The sequence below is a fragment of the Lepidochelys kempii genome, chromosome 1, assembly GCF_965140265.1.
Source record: "Lepidochelys kempii isolate rLepKem1 chromosome 1, rLepKem1.hap2, whole genome shotgun sequence".
Lineage (NCBI taxonomy): Eukaryota > Metazoa > Chordata > Testudines > Cheloniidae > Lepidochelys > Lepidochelys kempii.
The window spans coordinates 249,271,396-249,295,731 of record NC_133256.1 but is presented as its reverse complement, the minus strand read 5'-3'; the positions used below and the strand labels follow the sequence as shown (position 1 = coordinate 249,295,731).

Here is a 24,336-nt window from a genome sequence, read left to right as displayed (position 1 = left end):
AGCTGGATCCCACAATGCTCTAGAAACACTAGTAAATGACTGTATTAACTACTCCTATCTATGCATAAATCACGTTGTTCACCACTGAAGTGCAGCCATCTCTGGGATGTAATGCAGCAGGTGTTTTAAGATCATACTGCAACTCTACACCACAGTTTAGGGCAATAAAAATATAACTGTACAATGCAACTGAAATTGCTGGGGGAATTGAGTAGGCATACTGCAATTACCTGACTATAAATTTGGCTGGACAGGACACAGCGTAACTGTTTAACATGTGTGCATCTATGAATAAGTACAGTCTTCTATTTATGTACTGGTCAGATACAACCTGGCCAGCTGCACCCATCTTGCCTGTTCTGTCCCACTGATGTTCTTCTATCATGATCTTTAAATTGCAAAACACTTGGATTAAAGGTAAGAGCTAAGCTGAAATGTTGAGCATCATTCAACTGCTATAACCTCTTCAGGTTTCTTAGTGACTTTGAGATCAGCGAGCCTTTGGGTCACATACTCCTTCCCCCTTCCCCCCCCCCAACACGATACATTAATACATTCCCAGTTCTAAAACAGTTTCTTCCCCCATAACTTTTCAAATAATCTGTGAGGGTTTTATTTTTTAGGCTAAATGTGGTTAATTACAGTGCTAATAGGATTGAACTGCTATACCCTCTTCCTGACCCTGAAGTGAATTCCTGGATCAGGGATCCTCTAACACATTAAAAAGATAAATTGTAGTTAATGTTGGTAGTAATAGGAAACCTTATGACAGGGGGCCATGCAGACTGGAAGCATGAACTTCTTGTTATTGAAGAGGACAGCTGAATGACTACAGTTCTGTTCCTCTTCTCCATTGTCATACAGCCATATATATGTTATCGGTAGCTAAAACTGAACATCAGTGAGGTAACAGGGGAAATGCTCTGCAAGGGGGTACTGACAACTGTGCATGTATTGCCTTGGTATCCAGACTGATGTCCACTATGAAATAAAGATAAGGCCATCAATCCTATTACGCGTATGACTGTATATTGAACCAACCATTTATTATGCTGTTAAACCACCCAGTTAATCTGTGTGCCGACCATTCCCATCTCCTTCTTTATATTCTACTCTGCCATTAAAGCCCTAGTGACAGAGCTTTCTCCAAATACCACAAAAGATAGAGCTATTGTGAAAATAAATTTGTAATAGGAACAAAAGTCAAGCATTACTCCTTTGAACCTAACAATAATAGAAGCTCAGAGAACACAGAAAGACAGAAGTGAATCACACACTGTGTCACAATGCCTACATCTACTTACAATTATGTAGAAAAATATAATGCATTTGTGTATGTAGATGTGTATGTGTGAGGAGAGAGAGAGAGAGAGTATATGTATACACACACACTCTTACTTGTATATATTTCATTGGATCCTTTTGGATGTCACTTATTTTCTTAGACTGTTAGTTCCTTGGGAGGGCACAGACTATATTTTCTTATGTGTTAATATAATATCTAGCACAAATAGATTGTAATCCTGAAGTGCTCTGACTGCAACATAAACCAATAAATCATACCCACTGTAGGCCAAAGGGTGCCCTCAGTCACAACTTTGCAACTCCCTAGTGTCATCAATGAAGTAAAATGGTTCTGAGGGCAGAATTTTCCCCTTGTACCTGAGTGAAAGGAGTAAGATGCTCCACTTGGAGTGCAACAGTAGTAATAATAATCTAGAATTATAAACCGAGTCTTATAATTAGAACATAAGATGCCAGTGGCCTCTCACTGGAGTAGCTCAGCTTATATGCATGAAATGCTTGATTTTGCTGAGGAGAAAGCCTTATGGATCAGGTTGATGAATGTTTGTATTTCACTGCTATCACTTATATATACAGCCTTACAGCAAAAGGAATCTTTCAAAAACTTGGGAAGGTACTGCTTAGAGGTAGAATTGCCACTCAAAGAATGTTTTGCATACAGGAAAGATGGAGGCAAATTTTCAAAGTATTCTGAGACTGGCCTTTACTTTTGCACAACCAGAGCTGGGTAAAATTGGTAAATTTTAATCATGTACATTTTTGCATATTCTAAAACTTGGATTTGCATGTAAATAAGCTGCTCAGACATCTAATTACTCAATTTGCATGCACAAATGGTGCAAAGGTGAGTTTTGGGGTGCATAAGAAGTAAGCAACCCAAAATTGCATGACCAAAGATTTGAGCATGCAAATTCATCAGCTGAAATGAAGAAGGCTGTATCTAGTGTTATTTTTGTCCCACCAAATTCCTGACTCATTAAAAAGCTCATGAAAAACAATGACGAAGACAAATACAGACACTAGATACTGCACACTATCTTATTAACAACTAGAGCAGAGAATTCAAGAGATCAAAATTTCTGGCGCACTGTGTTTCCATTGACTGTAGCCAAGGAAAAGTGGACTTTGGACTTGGCTTTGCAGGTACTGGAAGTGAAGAAGGTATCGATATAAAATGTTTGGTTTTAAAATAAACAGGTATTTGTAATTTTTAAGTCTATACATAGATTCTCTTACCAATTTGGGATGAATTCAACTTATTAATATTTTAACAAAAGCTTTAAAGATCATTATTGAGGACAAAAATTTTGCTTATGAAAATTCAGAAAATAAAAATCTGCCATAACACTGACAAAACAAAACTGTAGGTGTGGGGAGGGAAGAAAACTTAAACTGTATAATTTTAGTGTCTGGCCACATTTGGGGGCTGGGGGACATTGTACAATATTCTGCAAATTTTAAGTGTTCATTAAGAAAAAAGAGTTTGGGGCCAGATCCTCAGCTGGTGTAAACTGGAGCAGTTCCAATGGAACCACATCAATTTACATCAGCTGAGAATCTGCCTCTTTCTAGCTATCTTTTTTGGCTGCAAAAATTTATGCTGTAAACAGCTGCTGCTGCCCTGTAAACTCATTTGTCAGACAAATGTCTCTGGACAAACAACAAAATCAGCAAAGGTGGGACATTACTCCCTTCAAAAAGTTACTGGGCCCATATCACTGCTAAAATTATTAAGCACACAGGCAGTTTCTCTCTCATCTTCTTAAAAAAAAAGAAAAGAAAAGAAAACCAAGGTTATGGCATGCAAACAACTATATTAAGGTGTAGCGGGGTGGTCACCCGCTCTGGGCCTGAAATGGTTACGGCCAGCCCTGGGAGAGGGCAGGGGTGGTGAGCCAAAGGCTAGGCTGATGGGGAAGGCAGCCTCAGCTGGGGCCATGCCCCAGTCAGGCCACAGCTGGCCCTATAAAAGACTATGAGCCAGGGGCTCAGGCAGTCTCTCTCTAGCTGTGGAGTGAGACGGGCCTGGCTGCTTGGGAGCTGAGTAAGGAACCTAGAGTGGAGCAGGGCTAGGGGAAGGCTAGAGGAGCTGGGGGAGCTCCAGCCTGGAAACCCCGCAGGCTGCAGGCCTTGTTAAAGGCTGGGAATGGTACTGGGGTTGCAGAGGTGCAGCCCAGGGTAGGCAGAGGCATCAGGTCCAACCCCCCCTTTGCCAATGATGAATGGCTTGTACACTGCCGTCTGCCCCAGTGAGTGGGGGCTAGATGGTGACTGGCAGTAGCCATAGACTGAGGTGAGGTGGGGATAGAGGGTTGGGGGTTCCCCTGGGTGGGGAGACCCAGAGAGAGGGTGTACTGCCAGGGGGCAGCACCCAAGATAAAGGGGCACTGGGGTCTGTGAGGGAAACGGGGGCCTGAGGCAAGTGGGACACTGGCCTGCAGAGGGCACTCCGGAGGCCGGAGAGCTAATTCCCAGGACGACTAGCGGGAGGGGCTGTGCTGGTGCGTCCCACCTTGCTACATAAGGTTTCACAGTTAAAACCACACACACACACACACACAAAAAAAAAAGAATCAGGAACTTCTGATTCTTGCCCAGTAGCAACTTTAACTCATCCACACTGGATATATTTGGTGTGATAGAATGGGATATGTCTGTGTCACATTCTGAACATTTTATATTGTAATCTCATTTTGTGTCAGGACCTACATCCATTTTGTTATGTGCTGAACACATGTCCAATCTCACCCAAGGCAAGGTTATTGAAATGCATTCCAGATAGCTGCCCCGTCCAGGAAAAGTATTTGACACTGCTGAAGGATCATCACTGAGAAGCAGTCACAGAGCGATCGGGAGCCATCCACTTTGATTGTCTCTCAACTACTGGTCCAAACTCATGGAACAATGGATTTTCTACATAGGGGCACCAGCACAGCCGGTAGGTCTGCAGTTCCTCAGCCAGGGCACATGGCAAAAGGAAAGAGTCTATATTTACGAAGAGCTGCTGCTTTGAAGTACAGAGGTGCACCACTGCTACATGTAAGCCAGATGTGAAGGAGAGAGAGAAAGCAGGAGGGAATATGCCCAGCATGAATGCTGACAAACTTTGATTCACAAATGGGGTAACATGAGACTGGGTGGAGGGTATGCCTCAAGCCTGTTTCTTGTTTTCAAAGATCTATAATTCACTAATGTTTTCTAGAGTAAAATGACTGTGGTTAAGAAATTCCTAGGCTAAGCCTGTGCTCCTTGCTTGCCTGAGGTCTCAGCCTGATAGTGTACCATAGGGATTCAGAGCTAGAAACAGTGAGTGGACGCTACCTAGTCCCAGTGGGTTTAGAAGCATGTAGGACCCAGTGGTTGGGTTCAGTCGCAACAGTCTGGCATCCATGTCATGTGTTTCGGGCCAGGTGGTGACATTTAACATTTTGTTTTTATTTTTCTTGTTAAATAAGTAACTGAATATAACTAAAACCCAGGAAATGCATACAGGACTGGGGCCGACAAAACTACCACCTGCATTAGAGGCTACAGTGGGAGGATACATTCACAGTGGATTAATAAAGAGAACATGGTTCATTTAAATGTTACTCTTGGGATCTTAATTTTTGCACTCCCTGACTTTTTTATTTTAATGGTGCAATATTCATGTTGCATTAATGTAGCTTTGTGCATGTAATTTACATTTTTAATATCTGCCTCATGTGTCCAGGTCCATATTTCAAGGCAGGCACTCTGCTCACACTACTTATGTTATGCAAAGAAGTCAATGAATCTACTCACATGTTTTCCAGAGAACTCATCTATCTCCTGCAGCAGTTTCTCCTGGCACTCTGGGTTGGTGGCTAATAAGTAGGTGGCGAAGGAGAGGGCATTGGTAGTGGTCTCATACCCACCAATGAGGAAGATGAAGGCTTGGCCTACAATCTCATCCTCAGACAATGTCTTCTGAACCTTTTTAGGCAGGGCCTTGTCAGCAGGAGGCTTATGGTCCTGAATGGAAACATCAGCTTGGTTGACTATGTCAAAGTGCTCCACACCAATGCAGTTAGTAGAGCTGCGAGCATCGAGTATCAACTGGAGGAAGTCTCTGCGCCTCTGTGAAATGCAAGATAAAAACATACGCTCAGAATGAATCAAAATAATAAACTATGCACATGTGTTCAAAATGATTGTGCGTGACCACGTCAGACACATTACAAGGACCTAATTTCCAGAGGGTGGGTATTTAGCACTTTCTGGTCGTACCTATAATGGCATGTCCCAGCCGACGCACACCGGCACAGCTGTATTGCCAGTGCGTGTGCATGTGGGGGGTAGGGACGGGGGGATGGAGGCATACTCTCTGCCCATTCCCCACCTACCTACTCTGAGAAGGGAGTAAGCAGGCATGTTGTTCTACTTATTCACATATGCCCAAACCTAAGGTCCAGATAGCCACGCTAGGCATGTACAGGGGAGTTAGCTTATGCAGCCACTCAAGAGCACACGAAGCCACAATCTAGGTCTCAGGGCAGATCTATCCACAGTTTTTGTATCAATTTAACTATGCTGGTTGTGCAGCCCTCTAGGGTGGACTCCATTTTATTGGTATAAAAGTGCTTATATTAGTATAACTTTGGTAATAAGTTGCACCACTATAAGCATCTCTCTACGATATAGTTACATCAGAACAAAACATGTATGTATGTCTTGTTCATGCAAAATGCTTGTTGAACCATCCTCCTTTTACTAAAGCTACTTGCTTATGTCAGTTTGAGCCAGAAAAATGCCACAGGAACAGAACTATGCACAAGAGCAGGTTGACTCCAAGCCAGTTTGGATTGACTTTTGAGAGCAGGATATAATACTGCTGTGCTGAATCTAAGCCATGAGGCCAGGAGATTCATTTGTCAATTCCTCAAATACCAACATAATGTATCATAGCACAGAAAGAACCCAGGGGTGACTGCAGTGCCAGGATCTGACATGCTGCAGCTTGAAAAGGAAAAGCAGGGATCAAGTGTTTCTTCAAAAGGATTAAATCGGCATTTATTTATTAATTAAAGAATAAACAAAAATATTTTGAATTATTTTCTTGCATCAGATGATACAGATAAAGAAGAAACCAGAGAAAGGACAGGCTAGTGAGATAAGGGTAAGGAAGGAGCAATTAATTATATATATCAACAGACTTAATCAGATAATATTTTTACATGACATGGGAACAAGAAGCAGCGAGAGCCAAGAGGAGAAATATTTTATATCCTGTGCTCTAGCTCTGCTGCCAGCAAACTGCAGAGAGAAACTGAAATTCAGAGCGTTTGGGTAAGGCAAGGGGGTAGCACGGAACCGCTCTAAGTTCTCCTGTGAATCTCAGTCCATCAAATGAAAGCTTGTAATTACACATGTGAATTTGGTGCCCCTGAAAGCAAGAGGCTGGATTATAAAGGCCAGTGCCAGTTATGGTATACACAAGAGCTGTGCGTACTGGCCGAGCTGATCTGCATTACACCCAGTGCCCTGCATGCATGGATTTCCCAGGGTGATGAAGCATGCAAAGCCATATTACTGTATATTGCACTCAGAAATGTGTCCCATCATTTACAACACCATCCTATGCCTAAATTTAGAAATGTGTTCTGCAGTCAAAATGAATGTACTGCTAGCAAAAAGCCTCTCATGTCTAACACATGAAGAAATAAAAGAGCTGTGACTGTATTGTAACTGTTACTGGGTAATATACGTTCTTTCCCAGCCGTCCCTGTGAACCAAAGAATCCATATTTCTGCATACTTTAACTCTTTATGGCTAAAGACTGCATTTAACTGCCCTAGGAAGACTTCATTCACGTGAAAAGAAAAGGAGTACTTGTGGCACCTTAGAGACTAACCAATTTATTTGAGCATAAGCTTTCGCGAGCTACAGCTCACTTCGCGGCTGCTACTCTGAAACCGTTCATTCACGTGCTCATTCAACATTTGTTCTGGTAGTCAATGCATTGTGCAATAAACAGTCCAGCTCTTGGTCCTGGTCTACACTTGAAATTTTTTCCTGTATACCTATTTCAATTAGGTGTGTGATACTGGTAAATGCCCTACCGTGTATGCAGTTGTAGCTGTATAAAGGTGATTTACACCAGTATAGTTAAATCCCTTTCTTGCACAGGAATAGCTAGTTATATGGTATAAATCACCTTTATACCAATATGTCAACATTAGAGGGGTTGTACTGCTGTGACTCTACCAGTAAATTTAAAGTGGTACAATTTTTCTAGTGTAGACAAGCCCTTAGTTTGAACCAGAGATAGGCAAATATGGTCAAAGATATATTTGTGTGTAGTTTTGCAAAGCAACCCACTGGCTCCTGTTGCCTAGGAATTGTACTTACTTGTGAAGTCTGGACCTCAAATTTAGATTGTAAGTTCTTTGGGGCAGAAATTGTCCCTTACAATATGCTTGCCCACCATTTAGCCATATGAGGCCCTGATCTTGTTTGAGGCCTCTAGGCACTGCCAGAATAGTTGAAGTAATAATAATCATAATAAATAATAGAACAGGGTGAGCAAAGTTTAGTTCACAAGAACATTCGTGCAAAACAAAATGAATTCTAGCACAAGTTAAATATTCACTAGTGTATTGTACTAAAACACTGCCATCACAATTTTGACCTTTTTGCATATAATATGGAAAAGAGACACATCTTCCTGTTTATGAACTGTAGGTCATCCAATCAGAGAGGAGAAGCAAATAACTTCTAACTTATTTATACCATGTGATTGGCCCCGTAACGCACAGGGACTATTAAAAGCCACCGGTTAGTGAACAATCCATAAAAAACTTAAGTTTATTTGCACACACTATTTGAATAAATGTGAAGAATGAATAACACTGAAAAATCACAACTTGTTCATCGATAATTCACAAAGAGAATAAAGCGGTACATTTTAACAAATCCTCCGCAGTACACAGTTCATCCAGCTCTACTTTACACATCAATACAGAATGCAACATTAACAATCATCAGCCCAGCAAAGAAAAGAGATTTCAATTTGGCAGGCTGGTTATTACCTATCACAGTGAGACATGCTTTTTTTTCTGGGATCACAAAGGTAGTAAAATCATCCTTCCCCAAAAAGCACAGTATGGTGACTGGGAAAAAACATTGGCATAGAAACAAAAAAAGTTGGATTATTTGTCAGTTGCTGGAGGTGAGAAGAGGGAGTCTCTCAGGTACATTCACAGGAAAGAAAATGCACATTTTTCAGTTTGACAACAGATCTGATATTGGTAGCATCACCACATGAAAACATTCTCTGGGCATCATATTTAGCTGCTGGCTTACTCTTCCCAATGGGAAGTTTCTTTGATTTTCCTGACAGACAGCAGAAGCCAACAGAACCTTCTATATTATATTCAATCTTTCTTAGTTACGTTATTCCTGAGTAAGAGGGAGCTGCAATTGCCAGCAGCAAAACAAAGTCACGTCAATGAGATGGACTTCCATTTTTTATTTTTTTCCACACAAGGAAGCATCTATCATTAAACCAATGAAAGCTTCAGATTTAGTTACTGCTTCAAAGACTATAATTTGGATGTGGTTTGCAGGAGAGTAAATGTTCAACTTTGTGGATGATATAGTTACCCCCTTTGAAATATATACTAGGACAAGTCCTGCTTTCAGTCTCTCAGAGAAAGATACTTTATTATATGCTTCCTAACACCACTGATCTGGGCCATATCATCCCTCTCATTAGTCTCCTTAAACATCACCTGGCCATGCAGAAAAATCACTCTGCATGGAACTAACCAGCTTTGTGCTACAGATGTGTAGCAGAAGAACAGATGGGTCCTGTTCTGGGGAAGGCACATCCAGCAGTATTTATCATTCTTTCTTCAGTACTCACTTTTAAGCTTCACAGCTGTCAAAAGAACATAGAAGTCTGTCCCTTGTGCATGCAATGCATCATAATTCTTCTCCTCACAAGAATCAAGGGTCTTGGGCAGGGTCTCAAGCTCACTCAGCCTTGAACTGGGAAACTGCACTTTTGCATAACTTTTAAGTTAAGCCTATAGAACGACCTTTTAACTACTGAACCCTGGCTTTTGGGACCCAAATGGACCTCTTGGGTTACAGTTTTAGAAGGTGAAAGGGAAAGCTCACAGACAGCGCTATCAGAAACATTTCCCGTGGAATCTTCATTCAGAAGGATGCTTTCAACTGCAAGGATTTCTACAATTTTTTCTCACACCTGTAATTCAATTTGGGTTTCAGGTTTGAATGAACTAAATAATACCAAAGCAAATTACACATGAAACAGGCAGCCAGACTGGAAAATATAATTGATGAAACTCTCCCAAGCTCCTCTCATCAAAGCTCTTGCCAACCCAAGCTCCACACACTCATGATGCCAAAATGAAATGCCACTAACAATAGACTGCACCAGACCTTCACAGTATGATCATACCTCCTCTTTCCTGCATGCTTTGATTGGCAGTGAAATAACAAAATAGGTTGACAGTAAAATCTCATTAGGATTCAAAATTAACCCACTCATAAAATGAAGCAGTTTACACCTCTTTCAGGGATTGTTTCAGGCTTTCTGCAGACTCAGACACACATAACTATATTAGTCTGCATCCAGTTCACATTTTGAAAGCTAAATTTGGGACCTTGAGGGCCAGCATCTTGGGGCCAGACCTTTGTCTGGAATAGCTTCACTGGTATCAGTAAAGAAGCGGAGAATAAAACTCTTGATTTTTTTTTTTAATTGAAAGCTTTACTATGGAGCACAAAATGAAGCCCTCAAGGAAGAGTATCTGTCAAATTAAAACAGGATGGTCAAATCCAACTTCTGATTAAAAACACTAAGTTTCACATCAAAAACATGCAAACTCCAGCCCTCTGGGAAAAAAAATCCATCACCCCAATAAATCAGAGATTCTCTTCTTTCTATATGTTTTAAACCAGAGATTGGAATTAATTGGGATGCTTGAGTTGACAGGTCCTAGATTTGCCCATCTGGGGGTTGAGGGCAGGGCACTCTCAGCGGAGGGCTCCCAACTCTGGAATTTAGTCCCCCTCTCAGTCCAAAAGAACCAGAGTTTGTTGAACTTCAAGTCAATTGCAAAGTTTATCTTTTAACACAGGCCATCCTTAAAGGTATTGTTTGAGGGTGGTAGGGAAACTAGTTTGTTTGCATTCACTAACACTGGCTGGATGGCTTATTGTGGTGTTTTTATTGTAAACAAGTTGAGAGATTGATGATAGGCACATCTTATAAAGGAATAAAGCTCCTACTTTTATGAGGTTTTTAATGCAAAAGGATAAATATCGGCCCAGGTTTATTTGAAAGATTCAAGAACATTTTGTCAAACCTGGTCTGAGCATAGTGTTTGTCATGAAACTCCAGAGCAGTGAAGTTTTGTGTTATTTTGCACTTGGTTCAGATAATTTCATACAGCTCAAAATAAAAAGAGTTTAGTCAATTTCCCTGGCTCCAGAAATGTCATACTGATTATGCTCATTGTACTTAGAGAGTGGTCAAACTAACTATGAATGTCCTTGTTTGTGGAGGGAGAATCCAGACTGATTCCCTTTTCTCTACAGAAAACAGATGCATCATTATGATAACTTGATCAGGATGTTACATTACCCTGAAGTCACAGCTACAGAACACACTGGAAGAAACAGTTAGTGAACAGACAAGACTGTCAAATTCTTGGAGTCACCTGCAGACTTAGAGTCAGAGATGGAATCTCCTTTGCAAGGATGATGACTCTTGCCTTTTTACAAATAAATAAATCAAGTATTAAGCTAATGCCTACTAAGATGCTATTTCATTGGCTGGATTAACCACCCACAAACAACTAGAGAGAGGAGCTATGTTATAGTAGATAGCATTTACCCCATTGTGAGCAAGGACACTTGGGTTCTATTCCAATCTCTGTCTTTGAACTACAATTAGCTTCCGTTCCCCCACTGTAAAAGGGATATAATAATATACAATATATATTTACAGGGTATTGTGACGCTTAAGTTAACTGAGATTTATAAAAACACTTTAAAAACCTCACATGAAGGGGGAGAGAGAGAGATATATTAGATGGAGTTTAAGGCCATAATGGATCATTAGATCATCTAGTCTGACCTCCTGCATATCACAGACCATGGAATTTCACACAGTTATCCCTGTACTGAGCCCAACAACTTGTGTTTGACTACAGCATAACTTGGGTTTTTAACATCCTATATAGACACAGAGAGAGAGAATATACTATTTCTGTGCATCTGGCCATGGAGTCACCCAATAACAGGAAAATCAGGCTGTTGAAAAATACGAAGCAATTTCCCTCTGCTGGGTTCCACTTAAAGACAAAAGAACGGTTCAGAGGGAAGGCGACAGAGAAGAGTGCTCAGGTTTCCCCTCTTCACCTTCTGAAGAACTCTGGATGGATGGGGATCTCTCTTTCCATACAGAGAAATTAAAATACACCTTGTGGTCCACATTGTAAAAGTCCAATGTTTGAAGTTGGGGAAGGAGGGGAGGGGACAGGGAAGGGAAATGGTGCTACTATACTCCCAACACTCACTCACCATGTCCAATCCCAGAAAGTTCCTCACTTGGTTAACGATCCAGAGATTATTTAGCTGCTCACTTATCGAGCACAGCAGTGAAGCAAAATAAAATATAGAAACATCAGTACAGTATACAGGCAAGTGCCAGCCTGTATTAGAGGTATTAAGAGTCTACAGAGAAAATCATGTCATTCCCAAGATCTTCCACACAGTTCAGAGATGAAAATAAATTTGAATTTTAGATTCAGTTGCTAATGAATGAAGACAATTTAGAGAGCTATTTCAAGCTGAGACAAGTTTAAAACAGGTCCTTCTAGTTCTTCCAGGATGAGCTGTTGCGTATGAACCACAAAGCTCCTAGTTACAGGCTTGTTTGAGGCAACACGTAGAATAAAGAAACAGGACAATTCTCGCTACTGAATTCTGCTCAATACCATGTTTTTTTATTTCTCAATGAAGCTACTCCACAGTTTTCTAAAGTGTAACCTTAGGTTTAAATTTCTTGACTTTGAGACTTTTTTTTTTAAAACTGCAACATTCTTTATTTCTCTGCACCACCATCACCACTTAAGTTCTTGATACATATTTACAACCATAATGCACTTAAGCAAGGTTATTTTTTCTGGAAGTCATAAAATGCTCATACTTGCTGTCTGGGCAATTCCAAGAACAGCTCATGCTACAGTTTATGATCTATGGCATCAGGTGGACATCCCAAAAGAGCACTTTATAATTCCAGAAAGGGACAAGCAGGGGAATCCATATAAAAACAGTATAATGGGGAGTAACAAAATATCACAATAGAACTCCCTGTGAATAAATTAGCTACACCCAGGGCTCATCTACACACTACGGCAAAGCACGCCAGAGGGGTGTGATTTGTAAAGCACTCTAACATGTTGGACTCTAACTGCACCATGTAAACTCTGCTGGCACACTCTAAAAGGTCCTTACTTGGTGTAAACAGTCTACTTGGAGCTTGTCTACACTGTGTCGTCTACATTAACGCTAACTAGACAACTTTTAGAGCTAGTGTTCTACAAATCACACCCCTCTAATGCACTTTGCCAGCACAGTGTAGACAAAACTGAAGTAGCCTACAGTTGGCTAAAGCCACTGTGCTAATCCCTTCTGCAGTTACACAAAGTATTCACTTACAAGAAGGATATTTTTACTTCTTTGGATACACTAACTGCCAGCTAAATACACAGGGAAGGGGAAGAAATAATTTTTAAAGAAGAGATGGTGTCTTATCTTTTGTAACAGTGCCACTTTGAATATATGTTGATAAGTACATGGGTACTGTGGAATAGATAACACCTCTTTTTTGCATCATTAGCTATATATGCGCCAATAGAGATGGCTCTAATGTGTATCCAAAGCTGTAATTCACTCTTGAGGCTTTTTTGTTATCATAAAACCAAGAAAGTGACAGCAGTTTGAGCAGTTTATGAACAGTAGCAAATCCCCAAAAAGGAATTCAGTCACACATTTTCTCTTTGAATACTGAACTGAACAGGAAGGATGTACTGGATGGCTAGGAGGACTGGTAACAGAACATGAAACCTCCCATCTCCAGGTCATCAGATGAAACTCAGCCTGGTAACCAAAAGTCTTCTACTTTCTGACAGCTGGTTGGTGATTTATCAGTGCTGAGCTGGTGGTCCCAATCCAAAGCATAATGAAATGATGTAAACATCACAATTCCTTTCCCAACACACACAATTAAGACCATTATTGGCAGCGTCAGAAGATAGGCCAAGAATGTAATGAGGAGAGAGACTATGCTACTCTCCCACATCAACCGTTATTCTCTCCAAGTCAGGAATGAGGCACATTGGCTGTAACTGATGTGTCAGGGCAGGGACCACCTCTCTGTTCTGTGTTTGTACAATGCTCTGATCCCTGACTAAATCCCCTGGGCACTACCATAATAAAAATAATAAATAACAGTAAGAATAATTTTGGGGAAAGCTTGAGCTGTTGTTGCCCATACCCCGTCTGTGTATAAAGGGCCTTATCTGGTTTCCGTTGACTTCAGTCAGCTTTCAGAAACCCCCACCCAAATCAACATACAGTACCAAACACATACTGTATTAGTAGGTATAAGATGTCTCCCCTCCCGCCCCCCTCCCCCATACATACACACAGAATTCTGAAGCTTATTTTGCCTCCCAAATCATTATCTGACATTCTTCCCCTCCTTTTCTCACAGCGTTGTATGTGTGTGCAGGAAGGACGTTGGTATCCGAAGCAGAATCACTGACTGACGCGCCAGTTACCGAACACAAGACTAATGATTTGGGTTGCTGTTGCAAGAGCTCAATGCCCCATTTTTTCTCCTTGAGAGATTATAATGGTATTAGCTTAGACTGAATAGTTCTATTTACAGTGTTGGCCTGACATTCAACACCAATGTACATGAATGTACTGTAAGTACTTACTGCCTTGAGGATTGTGAGAGCCACCCCAACATTGCTTTTATTCACCCTTTTTAAAAATGCCTTACAAGTGCCTCAGTCTCCTTTTACTCTCCTCCACATGCTTAGCACACCCTCCCCAAACCTGTCTGCCAATCCACCTCCATTGCCTAGTGGAGCCACCTACATACATGCCTTACTGGGTTACCATGTGATTGTACTACTGGCACCCTTTCTCCTTGGTCTAAGACCCTCTTGTGTCACATTGAGATCATGCACACTTTGGGGCAGGGAAGATGGCATTACTTGGGTATGTGAGATGCCTAACTCATTTTGGGGGTGCTCAAAATTAATAACTGTCAAGTATTACAGCTATTGTCATTATTTATATTAATAATAAAAAGCATAGTTATACCATTTATTATTATAATTATTGCTATATGTTAATAAATAATAACAACTGGTATTACTATTTCTTCTTTGAACAACCATGTCTCTTCAGCTGAGGCTCTGTCATGCTACTGGGCTAGTCACCAAACAGGCCCTAGCTCTAAGTTAGGACTTATTCCACATTTTTAGGTCACATTAAACTAACCTCTAACTAAAACACATTAGTAGCTTGCGGAGGGGGGGGGGGTGAGGGGAGGTATATATGCACAAGGGAGGTAGCTGTTGCCAGGGTTGGGATGGTGGGTAAAACTGGTATTGGGAGGGAAAGATACATTGAACATGCAGAGGATAACCAATGATGAATTGTGTTGTTATCTGAGGTTTCCTGAATGTTCAGTTCAGTTATGGTTTTTATCCAGTAGAGGACTCCTTAGTAGCAATAAGCATTCTCCCTTTTCCATTAGAGAGTTTCAATCTGACTTACTAGTATTTACACATCCATTATATTGCAAACACAGGCATTTTGCACACACTGATAAACACATACAAAAATTATGCATGTGTGAGTTGAGAGAGAGAGACACACACACACAGAAAGAAAGAAAAATAAGAGGACTTTGTGTATCTTGCTATGCCCTTTCCACAAAACACAAGAATGCATGAAGAATGGTAGTCTGACATCTCTATTATCTGGAATGTTCTCAAAACTCAAGTCTTCAACTCAACAGCAGAAATACACCAACACTTGAGTTGAAAGTATACAGAATACAAATTGCCTGCCTCCTCAACAATACCTTAATATGTCCTACTTCTTGCAGAGACCCTGACTGATCAATACTCACGAGTTATAGCCAGCATTGTTTAACATACCAATTAAAAATATTTTTCTGAAAAATCATATTGTATGGTAACTATTGACTTGCCAGCCCAGGAGGACTCTACGCATTCCATATACACGTTTATACAATGTGCAAATTAAGCATTCTAATGAGTAATACTATAATTCATGTGGTGAGCAGATCTGGGCATTCTTTTGCTATTCAACAACTTTTATTTTCCAGAACAAAATGTAATGACATGTTTCAACTTTGTTAATTATTATTCTGTCAACTGTGTAAATGTAAATAATATATGTCTAATATATGTAATTCCTCCTAACTAGAGCAGTGGTTCTCAGCCTTTTTGTACTGGGATCCTCCCTCTCATCTAGCTAGGATCAAGCCAGGACCTTCTCCCCATTCAGCAGTATTTAAAGGACAGTGTGGTCGTGACCCCCTGACATCTGTTTGTAATCCCCCTTGAGATTGCAACAACCATGGTGAAAATGGAAGAAAACAGCATGTGCAGCAAATGTATTAAATGTTTCTCTAAGAAACTGGACCATAACTGTTTAAATTCCAGCTGCTTAAACTCTGACAGGACCCTATCAAATCAAGCAGATCTGTCAACCCCGTATACCCTTCTGTAACATCTAAAGTTCTCAAAGTTCCTACTGCAATATAAAACTTTTAGATATTGTTTGTTTTGAAAAGAAAAATGGCCTGAGTTTTACGACAGTTAAATCTTTCAGACCCCTAATGTTAATAAATTTGGATCCATAATACTGACTGTGCTCACAATCAGATTAATTCTCACTGATATTTTCATCACATTTCAAAGTTTAATACTGCAAATAAAAGCTTTTTAAAAATTCATTTGAAAAATAGCATTTTAAACCAATCAATACTTTGTTTAATCCATACTAAAATCATGCTTAGGTCAGATCCTGGCAAGTTCTACAGCCCTTTTGCAGCACCCTGGTGGCACAAAAGAGCCATGAAGCTGGCACGACTGGTTCACAGAGGATTCCTCCGGCATACGGAATGTACTGAGGATGTGGCCAAGAGAAAAGTAACAGAGTGCTACTGTGCTCTGGTGAGCCCTCACCTGGCCCTTTTGGGGACCAAAACCACCTGTCATACTGTAAAGCAGTATGATTTCTCTAAATTGTGCTGGGAGCAGTATTGACCCCCTAACTGATCCTAAGATCAGAGGAGCACAAAGGCAGTATTAAAACCACTGTTGTTTCCCTCCCTCTTCAGGACCTGCACCAAGCACAGCTTGGCCAGACTCGAGGATCAGCGCCCCTTGTATGCAGAGTTTCACTCTAAGTTTTTTTTTAAACAGCCGAGTTATAAACCATTCCACAACCCCCAGTCACCAAAGGGGGATTGTAACTGAAACACTGACAACAGCTTTTGCTATAGAACAGTTTTAATAGGCCATTGTAGTATTCATTAAGTTGTTAATAATGGATTGTGGCACAAACCAATTTATCAAGGTTCCATTGTAATTAAAATCACTGAATATTTGGGCAATCACAAAACACAGACCTAGCCCTTTGTGCTTCTGAAATTTTACATTTTGATATGAATTCTGACTCTCTCTCCCTGGAGACCAGCAAAGAGTGGGTTGTAGTTGATAGATTTTTAATTGCCATTACATGACTAAAAGGTGTATATTTCAGTTAAAATAAAAAACGGGACACTCAGCAATCCTCCTTGTCCCTTTATTATTCAATGGAAGGTTTTGCTTTTTAATGCTTTTAAACATAGCTGCGTTATTATTGTTAAAAGGATTGCTGAAGAAGGCGTACTATGAAGAAAGTAGCTACAAACAAGATTTCACAGAATCTGGTGTCACCAGGTTCATAGTCAGAGTCCACATAAAAGTTGATAGTTTTGCCACTGACTTCAGTGGAGCCAGGATTTCACTCACAGATTTTAAGGCCAGAAGGGACCATTATGATTATCCAGTCCAATGGGTCCCCATTTTTTTTTTTACTAAGGCAACTGCATTTTCTCTTTCCTGGGGACTCCCCATTACCCCATCTCCCCATGCTATCAAAAAATCTTTTTGCCTAGGTTTTTGGTAACCATAAAATTTTGATAACCATTTCTGTAAGTTGAAATAAAATTTATAAAAAAGCAGCTAAACTTTTTGACATTGTCAACAACTGCGGGTGAAAAAAAGGCAATTTTTTGATCAAGGAACAAAAAAAGTTTTTGTTTGAAAAATTTCCAGTGGCTCTGGATTTAAAATAACCCACATCCTTTGGTACTGATTGGGAAAGTGGAGCCAGCACTGAGGTCGCAAAACGCACAAAACCTACAAGTGGAGATGTGTAAGCTCTTTTCCAGGGAGCTCCTCTCCTTCCAGCATTGCTGAAGGTATCTGCTTTCCCCTTTAATACAAAAAGCAAAGGAGTACTTGTGGCACCTTAGAGACTAACCAATTTATTTGAGCATAAGCTTTCATGAGCTACAGCTCACTTCATTGGATGCATACTGTGGAAAGTGTAGAAGATCTTTTTATATACACACAAAGCATGAAAAAATACCTCCTCCCACCCCACTCTCCTGCTGCTAATAGCTTATCTAAAGTGATCACTCTCCTTATAATGTGTATGATAATCAAGTTGGGCCATTTCCAGCACAGTGTGTGGGGTGGGGGGGGTGAGAAAACCTGGATTTGTGCTGGAAATGGCCCAACTTGATTATCATACACATTATAAGGAGAGTGATCACTTTAGATAAGCTATTAGCAGCAGGAGAGTGGGGTGGGAGGAGGTATTTTTTCATGCTTTGTGTGTATATAAAAAGATCTTCATCGGATGCATACTGTGGAAAGTGTAGAAGTGAGCTGTAGCTCACGAAAGCTTATGCTCAAATAAATTGGTTAGTCTCTAAGGTGCCACAAGTACTCCTTTTCTTTTTGTGAATACAGACTAACATGGCTGTTACTCTGAACCCTTTAATATAGAGGCAGTCAGAAGCCTTCATTGACAATTTGCTAAGGGTGAGTACAAAAAAATAGCATAAGCAGGTAGAGACAAAATCAGGGAGGATAAGGCACAAAATGAGTTACACATAGCAAGGGACATAAAGGTAATAATAAGAAGTTCTATAAATATATGTGGAGCAAGTGAAAGACATAGGAAAATGTACGTCTGCTATTTAGTGGGAAATGAGAGCTAATAATGGATGATATCAAGAAGGCTGAGGTGTTTAATAGCTAGTTTGCTTCAATCGTCTCTAAAAAAGTTAGTTGTGACCAGGTACTTAACATGATTAATATTAACAATGCGGGGGAAGGAATAGAAGCCAAAATAGGGGAAAATCAGATTAAAGAATATTTAGATTAATTAGATGTATTCAAATTGGTAGGGCCTGATGAAATTCATCCTGGGGTACTTAAGGAACTAACTGAAGCAATCTCGGAATCTTTGTTAATTATCTTCAAGAATTCATGGAGAATGGAGGAGATCCCACAGGACTGGAGAAGGGCAAACATAGTACCTATCTTTAAAAATGGGAACAAAGAAGACACGGGGAATTATAATCCAGTCACCCTAACTTCAATGCCTAGAAAGATACTGGAACAAGTAAGCACCTAGAAGATAACAAGGTAATAAGTAATAGCCAACATGAATTTGTCAAGAACAAATCACACCAAACCAATCTAATTTCCTTCTTTGTCAGATTTACTGGCCTAGTGGTTGGAGGGAAGCAGTATTCATGATATATCTTGATTGTAGTAAGGCTTTTGACACAATCACACATGACATTCTCATAAGCAAACTAGGGAAATGTGGTCTAGATGAAATTGCTAGGAGGTGGGTGCACAACTGGTTGAAAGAGCACACTAGAAGAGTACTTATCAATGGTTCGCTGTCAAACTGGGCGGATATATCTAGTGGGGTCTAATAGGGGTCCATCACTATTCCATACTTGCATTAATGACTTGAATAATGGAGAGGAGAGTAAACTTATAACATTTACAAATGACACTAAGCCGGGAAGCGCAAACACTTCGGAGGACAAGATTAGAATTCAAAACGACCTTGACAAATTGGAGAACTGGTCTGAAATCAACAAGATGAAATTAAATAAAGACAAGTGGAAAGCATGACACTTAGGAAGGAAAAATCAAATGCACAACTACAAAATGGGGAATAAATGGTTAGGCAGTACTACTGCTGAAAGGGATCTAGGGGGTTATCATGGATCACAAACTGAATATGAGTCGTCAACGTGATGCAGTTGTGAAAAGGGCTATTATTCTGGTGTGTATTAACAGGAGTGCCATCTGTAAGACATGGGAGCTTAATCCACAGCCAAAGAGATTTAGGTTAGATATTAGCAAAAACCTTCAAATTATAAAGGTAGTTAAGTTCTGGAATAGAATTCCAAGGGAGGTTGTGGAATCTCTGTTATTGGTGGTTTTTAAGAACAGGTTAGACAAATACCTGTCTGGGATGATTTGGGTTTACTTGGTCCTGCCTCAGCCTAGGGTGATGAATTAGATCAGTGTTTCTCAACGACCAGTCCGTGGACTGGCGCCGGTCCCTGAGAACTCTCTGACACAGTTTAGGAAGGCAGCAAGCCGGTACCTGGTTTCAAAATGATTGAGAAACACTGTACTAGATGACCTCTGGAAGTCCCTTCTAGCCCTACATTTCTGTTATTGTAATGCCTCCTGCCACTGTTGCTGGTGAGGCATCTTTCCAAACCAAGCCCTAATGTACCACAAACTGGTAAAGCTACAATATAGACTTCTGTTTTCACCAAGGCTGAAGACAAGATGTCCTCTGATGTAGCCACATTCAATTCCATTGTAACTTGGACTTTTGGATGAGCTTCAGTCCACTCTGCATGGACATTTACAATGTCATGGCACTTTCCATAAGATAGAGGTCTGCTCAGGTTGGGAGGGGGACACTCAAAAACTGAGGCTTCTCAAAAAACTATGGAAAATCTGGCATCTTAGTGTTGTTTCAGTCCTTCCGCCTGCCCATGCAAATACACACATGCTAACTAAGTATGTGAGCAATCCTACAGAGCGCAATGGTGAGAGTATACATATCTAATAGCAAACAACCCGAATAACTGTTTGCGGCCAGTGGGTAGCTGAGCAGAGATCATTTTTCTGTGAGCACAGTCCTCATGAAAAATGATGGACTGGCAGCAGTGGAGATAGAAGCCTTCTGACCTCAGGACAGATTTGGTGGCAATGCAAACTTCTCCTGACTGCTCCACCAATGTGCCTCTAGGGCACAGTGGGTGGGTGAGAAAGTAGTTCATTCTCCACACCTATTTTATCCTGGATTTCTTATGAGACCACCATCTAGTATCAATCACGGAAGTATTTTTCATTGTATCTCAGTACTTGGATCTGGCCTGACACCACCAAACTCATTTCTCACACACCAACAATCAACCCTCATCTGGTTACAATTTTGGTCACTACTGACCTAAGGGTGGATTCAAAGCTGTCCTCTCTGAAATCTCCAGCAATTATGGAAATTGACGAAGTCTTCCAAAAACCACGAGGACTTCACTAAAAGTTAAAAAAGAACGTTGCATATGCTAAAGTAAGCACTACTGGCTTGATTCTGAGAGATACTGAGCACCTATAACTGCCAGTAATATTGAATGTGATCTTTTGTGCCATCGGATGCATCCTCTGTAGGGGCATTATATATTGCTCATGCATGAGGATCAATCTGATAATCTAAAATGTCTTTATCATCTTCAAGAGGAAAGATGGTCTTGTTGTTCAGGCAGTCGATGAATATACAGGTTCAATTCCCAGACCTGGCACACACTTCCTGTGTAACTTTGAGCAAGTCACTTAACTTTTCTATGTCCCAGCTCTTCAGCTGAAAAATAGGGATAATTATATTTCCCTACACCATAGGCATGTTGCAAGGATAATTCATGAATGATGATGACGTGCTCAGATACTATGGTATGGGGACCATGTAAGTAGATAGAACTGTTATGATCCTATATGTTTAAAAAGCAAAAAAGTCAGCCAATAATTCATCAATAAATGTGGATTATCTATTATTTCCTTGTAACAAGTTTGCCTAGTGTACACCATCCCCCCATCTAATATAAACAAGTTCATAGGTGTCTACTCCTTCCATCTGCTATCTCCTAAGAACAATATTTACTTTTTAACATCTGCACTGCATTTTCCACAGTTCACACAGATATGGCTCCTGGAATGTACACAGAATTTAGCAAATTTTTAACTAAGTTTTCTTAGTAACCATATAGTTTTCCCCTGACAAGGATGGGATCAGACTTTTTCAGTAGGATTTCCTCTGCTCAACTAATTTCAAGCAGCTCTTGAAGCAAATAGTTCATTAGGTCATAAAAAAGAAAAGCTCATGGGAATTGGTGCAGGAGGGCAAGAAGAAATGAATGTGTGCACAGTAATTAGATTTTCAGATGGTCCCTCTCCCCCAGTGCACATGCGCAACCCCCCCCCCCAAACACACACATACACCCACACATCTTATCCTTAGTAAACCATTCAGTGGAGCTCTGAGTATTGTTCTCTAAGAATCAGTGTTCCAGAGATTAAAGATGTAATCAGGTCATGATTTCCACAGAAATATATTAAATGATGCCTGTTTTCTTACAGTGCATTATTATACTTTTAAGGCACTGAAAACTGACATAGAGAGCAATATACTCCTCTGCAAGCTTTTAAACATTTAGTGCCAATTTTCCTCAAAATTCAGTTCTCAATGCCACAGGTTTCACCTGATCTCTCTCTGCTGTTCTGTGGTTGGGGGTGAAAAGCTGGTGGATCTCCACACTTGGGAATTCCCCCTGCTTGAAGGAATCCTTGGGTGGCAGAGACACAGCATAGCCAACTGCGGGGCTGTCTCCTACGCAGCACCTAGCGTAAGGTGTGTTGCATTTGGTTGCGGGGGGACGGGGAATGGACTTGGTTGCAGCATCATTGTACCCTGGCAATTCCCGGATGATGACTAGCCCCTTGTGGGATAGAGCTAGCACAGTGCTCAGCCATAGGGCTGCTCTAACTTATAGTAAGGGCCACACCATCCCTATTACTGACAGCTGAAAATGGCTTCTTTGTGGCACCTCATCCTGGAGACTGCCATCCTCCTTTTATACCCAGAACATGTACAACATAAGTAGAAGTTGTATAAGCTTCCACTATACTTCGATACATCTCCACCCTGGCCTTCAGTTATGGACAATGCATTCAGCATACCTAGTAAGTCCTCGGCCCTCAGCCAGATTGAGACTCAACCACCCAACAAGGGTGCTAAGAAACAAATTCCGGTGATGATTTTGTTACCTGTTCATTAGGACCTGGATTGAGAAGACCACAAGACCCATCAGACAGTAATGACGTTTGGTCACTATCTACCAGGCATGGATTTGACAACCATGAATTATTAATTTTACATTACACTATGCTGCTAGAAAAGTAGGAGACATTTGGAGAAATGGTAAGAGATGTGCATGGCTCTCATGGGCGGCTTCAATCATCCTGATACTGCTGGGAGAGCAATACAGCGGTGCACAGACAATCCAGGAAGTTTTTGGAAACTGTCGGGGACAATTTCCTGGTGCAAGTGCTGGAGGAACAAACTAGGGGCGGAGCTCTTCTTGACCTGCTGCTCACAAACTGGGAAGAATTAGTAGGGGAAGCAAAAGTGGATGGGAACCTGGGAGGCAGTGACCATGAGATGGTCGAGTTCAGGATCCTGACACAAGGAAGAAAGGAAAGCAGCAGAATACTGACCCTGGACTTCAGAAAAGCAGACTTTGACTCCCTCAGGGAACTGATGGGCAGGATCCCCAGGGAGAATAACATGAGGGGGAAAGGAGTCCAGGAGAGCTGGCTGTATTTTAAAGAATCCTTATTGTGGTTACAGGGACAAACCATCCCGATGCATAGAAAGAACAGCAAATATGGCAGGCGACCAGCTTGGCTCAACAGTGAAATCCTTGCTGATCTTAAACACAAAAAAGAGGCTTACAAGAAGTGGAAGATTGGACAAGTGCCCAGGGATGAGTATATAAATATTGCTCGGGCATGTAGGAATGAAATCAGGAAGGCTAAATCACACATGGAGTTGCAGCTAGCGAAGGATGTTAAGAGTAACAAGAAGGGTTTCTTCAGGTATGTTGGCAACAAGAAGAAAGCCAAGGAAAGTGTGGGCCCCTTACTGGATGATGGAGGCAACCTATTGACAGAGGTTGTGGAAAAAGCTAACGTAATCAATGCTTTTTTTGCCTCTGTCTTCACGAACAAGGTCAGCTCCCAGACTACTGCACTGGGCAGCACAGCATGGGGAGGAGGTGGCCAGCCCTCTGTGAAGGAAGAAGTGGTTCGGGACTATTTAGAAAAACTGGATGTGCACAAGTCCATGGGGCCGGATGCGTTGCATCCGAGAGTGCTAAAGGAATTGGTGGATGTGATTGCAGAGCCATTGGTCATTATCTTTGAAAACTCATAGTGATCCGGGGAAGTCCCGGATGACTGGAAAAAGGCTAATGTAGTGCCAATCTTTAAAAAAGGGAAGAAGAAGGATCCTGGGAACTACAGGCCAGTCAGCCTCACCTCAGTCCCCGGAAAAATCATGGAGCATGTCCTCAAGGAATCAATTCTGAAGCACTCAGAGGAGAGGAAAGTGATCAGGAACAGTCAGCATGGATTCACCAACGGAAAGTCATGCCTTACTAACCTAATTGCCTTCTATGATGAGATAACTAGTTCTGTGGATGAAGGGAAAGCAGTGGACGTGTTATTCCTCGACTTTAGCAAAGCTTTTGACACGGTCTCCCACAGCATT

The 24,336-nt window shown here is 41.0% G+C and overlaps 1 protein-coding gene across 5 annotated transcripts in view; it reads right to left on the bottom strand.

The window, feature by feature from the left end:
• The window catches only part of TBXAS1 (thromboxane A synthase 1), a 316,405-nt gene that overhangs the window by 91,099 nt on the left and 200,970 nt on the right, over window positions 1–24,336 (bottom strand). For all 5 annotated transcript variants that reach the window (XM_073323035.1, XM_073323050.1, XM_073323042.1 and 2 more), the window contains one exon: window positions 5,089–5,403. In XM_073323035.1, coding sequence (XP_073179136.1) covers window positions 5,089–5,403 — 315 coding nt within the window. The remainder of the gene's footprint in view (window positions 1–5,088; window positions 5,404–24,336) is intronic.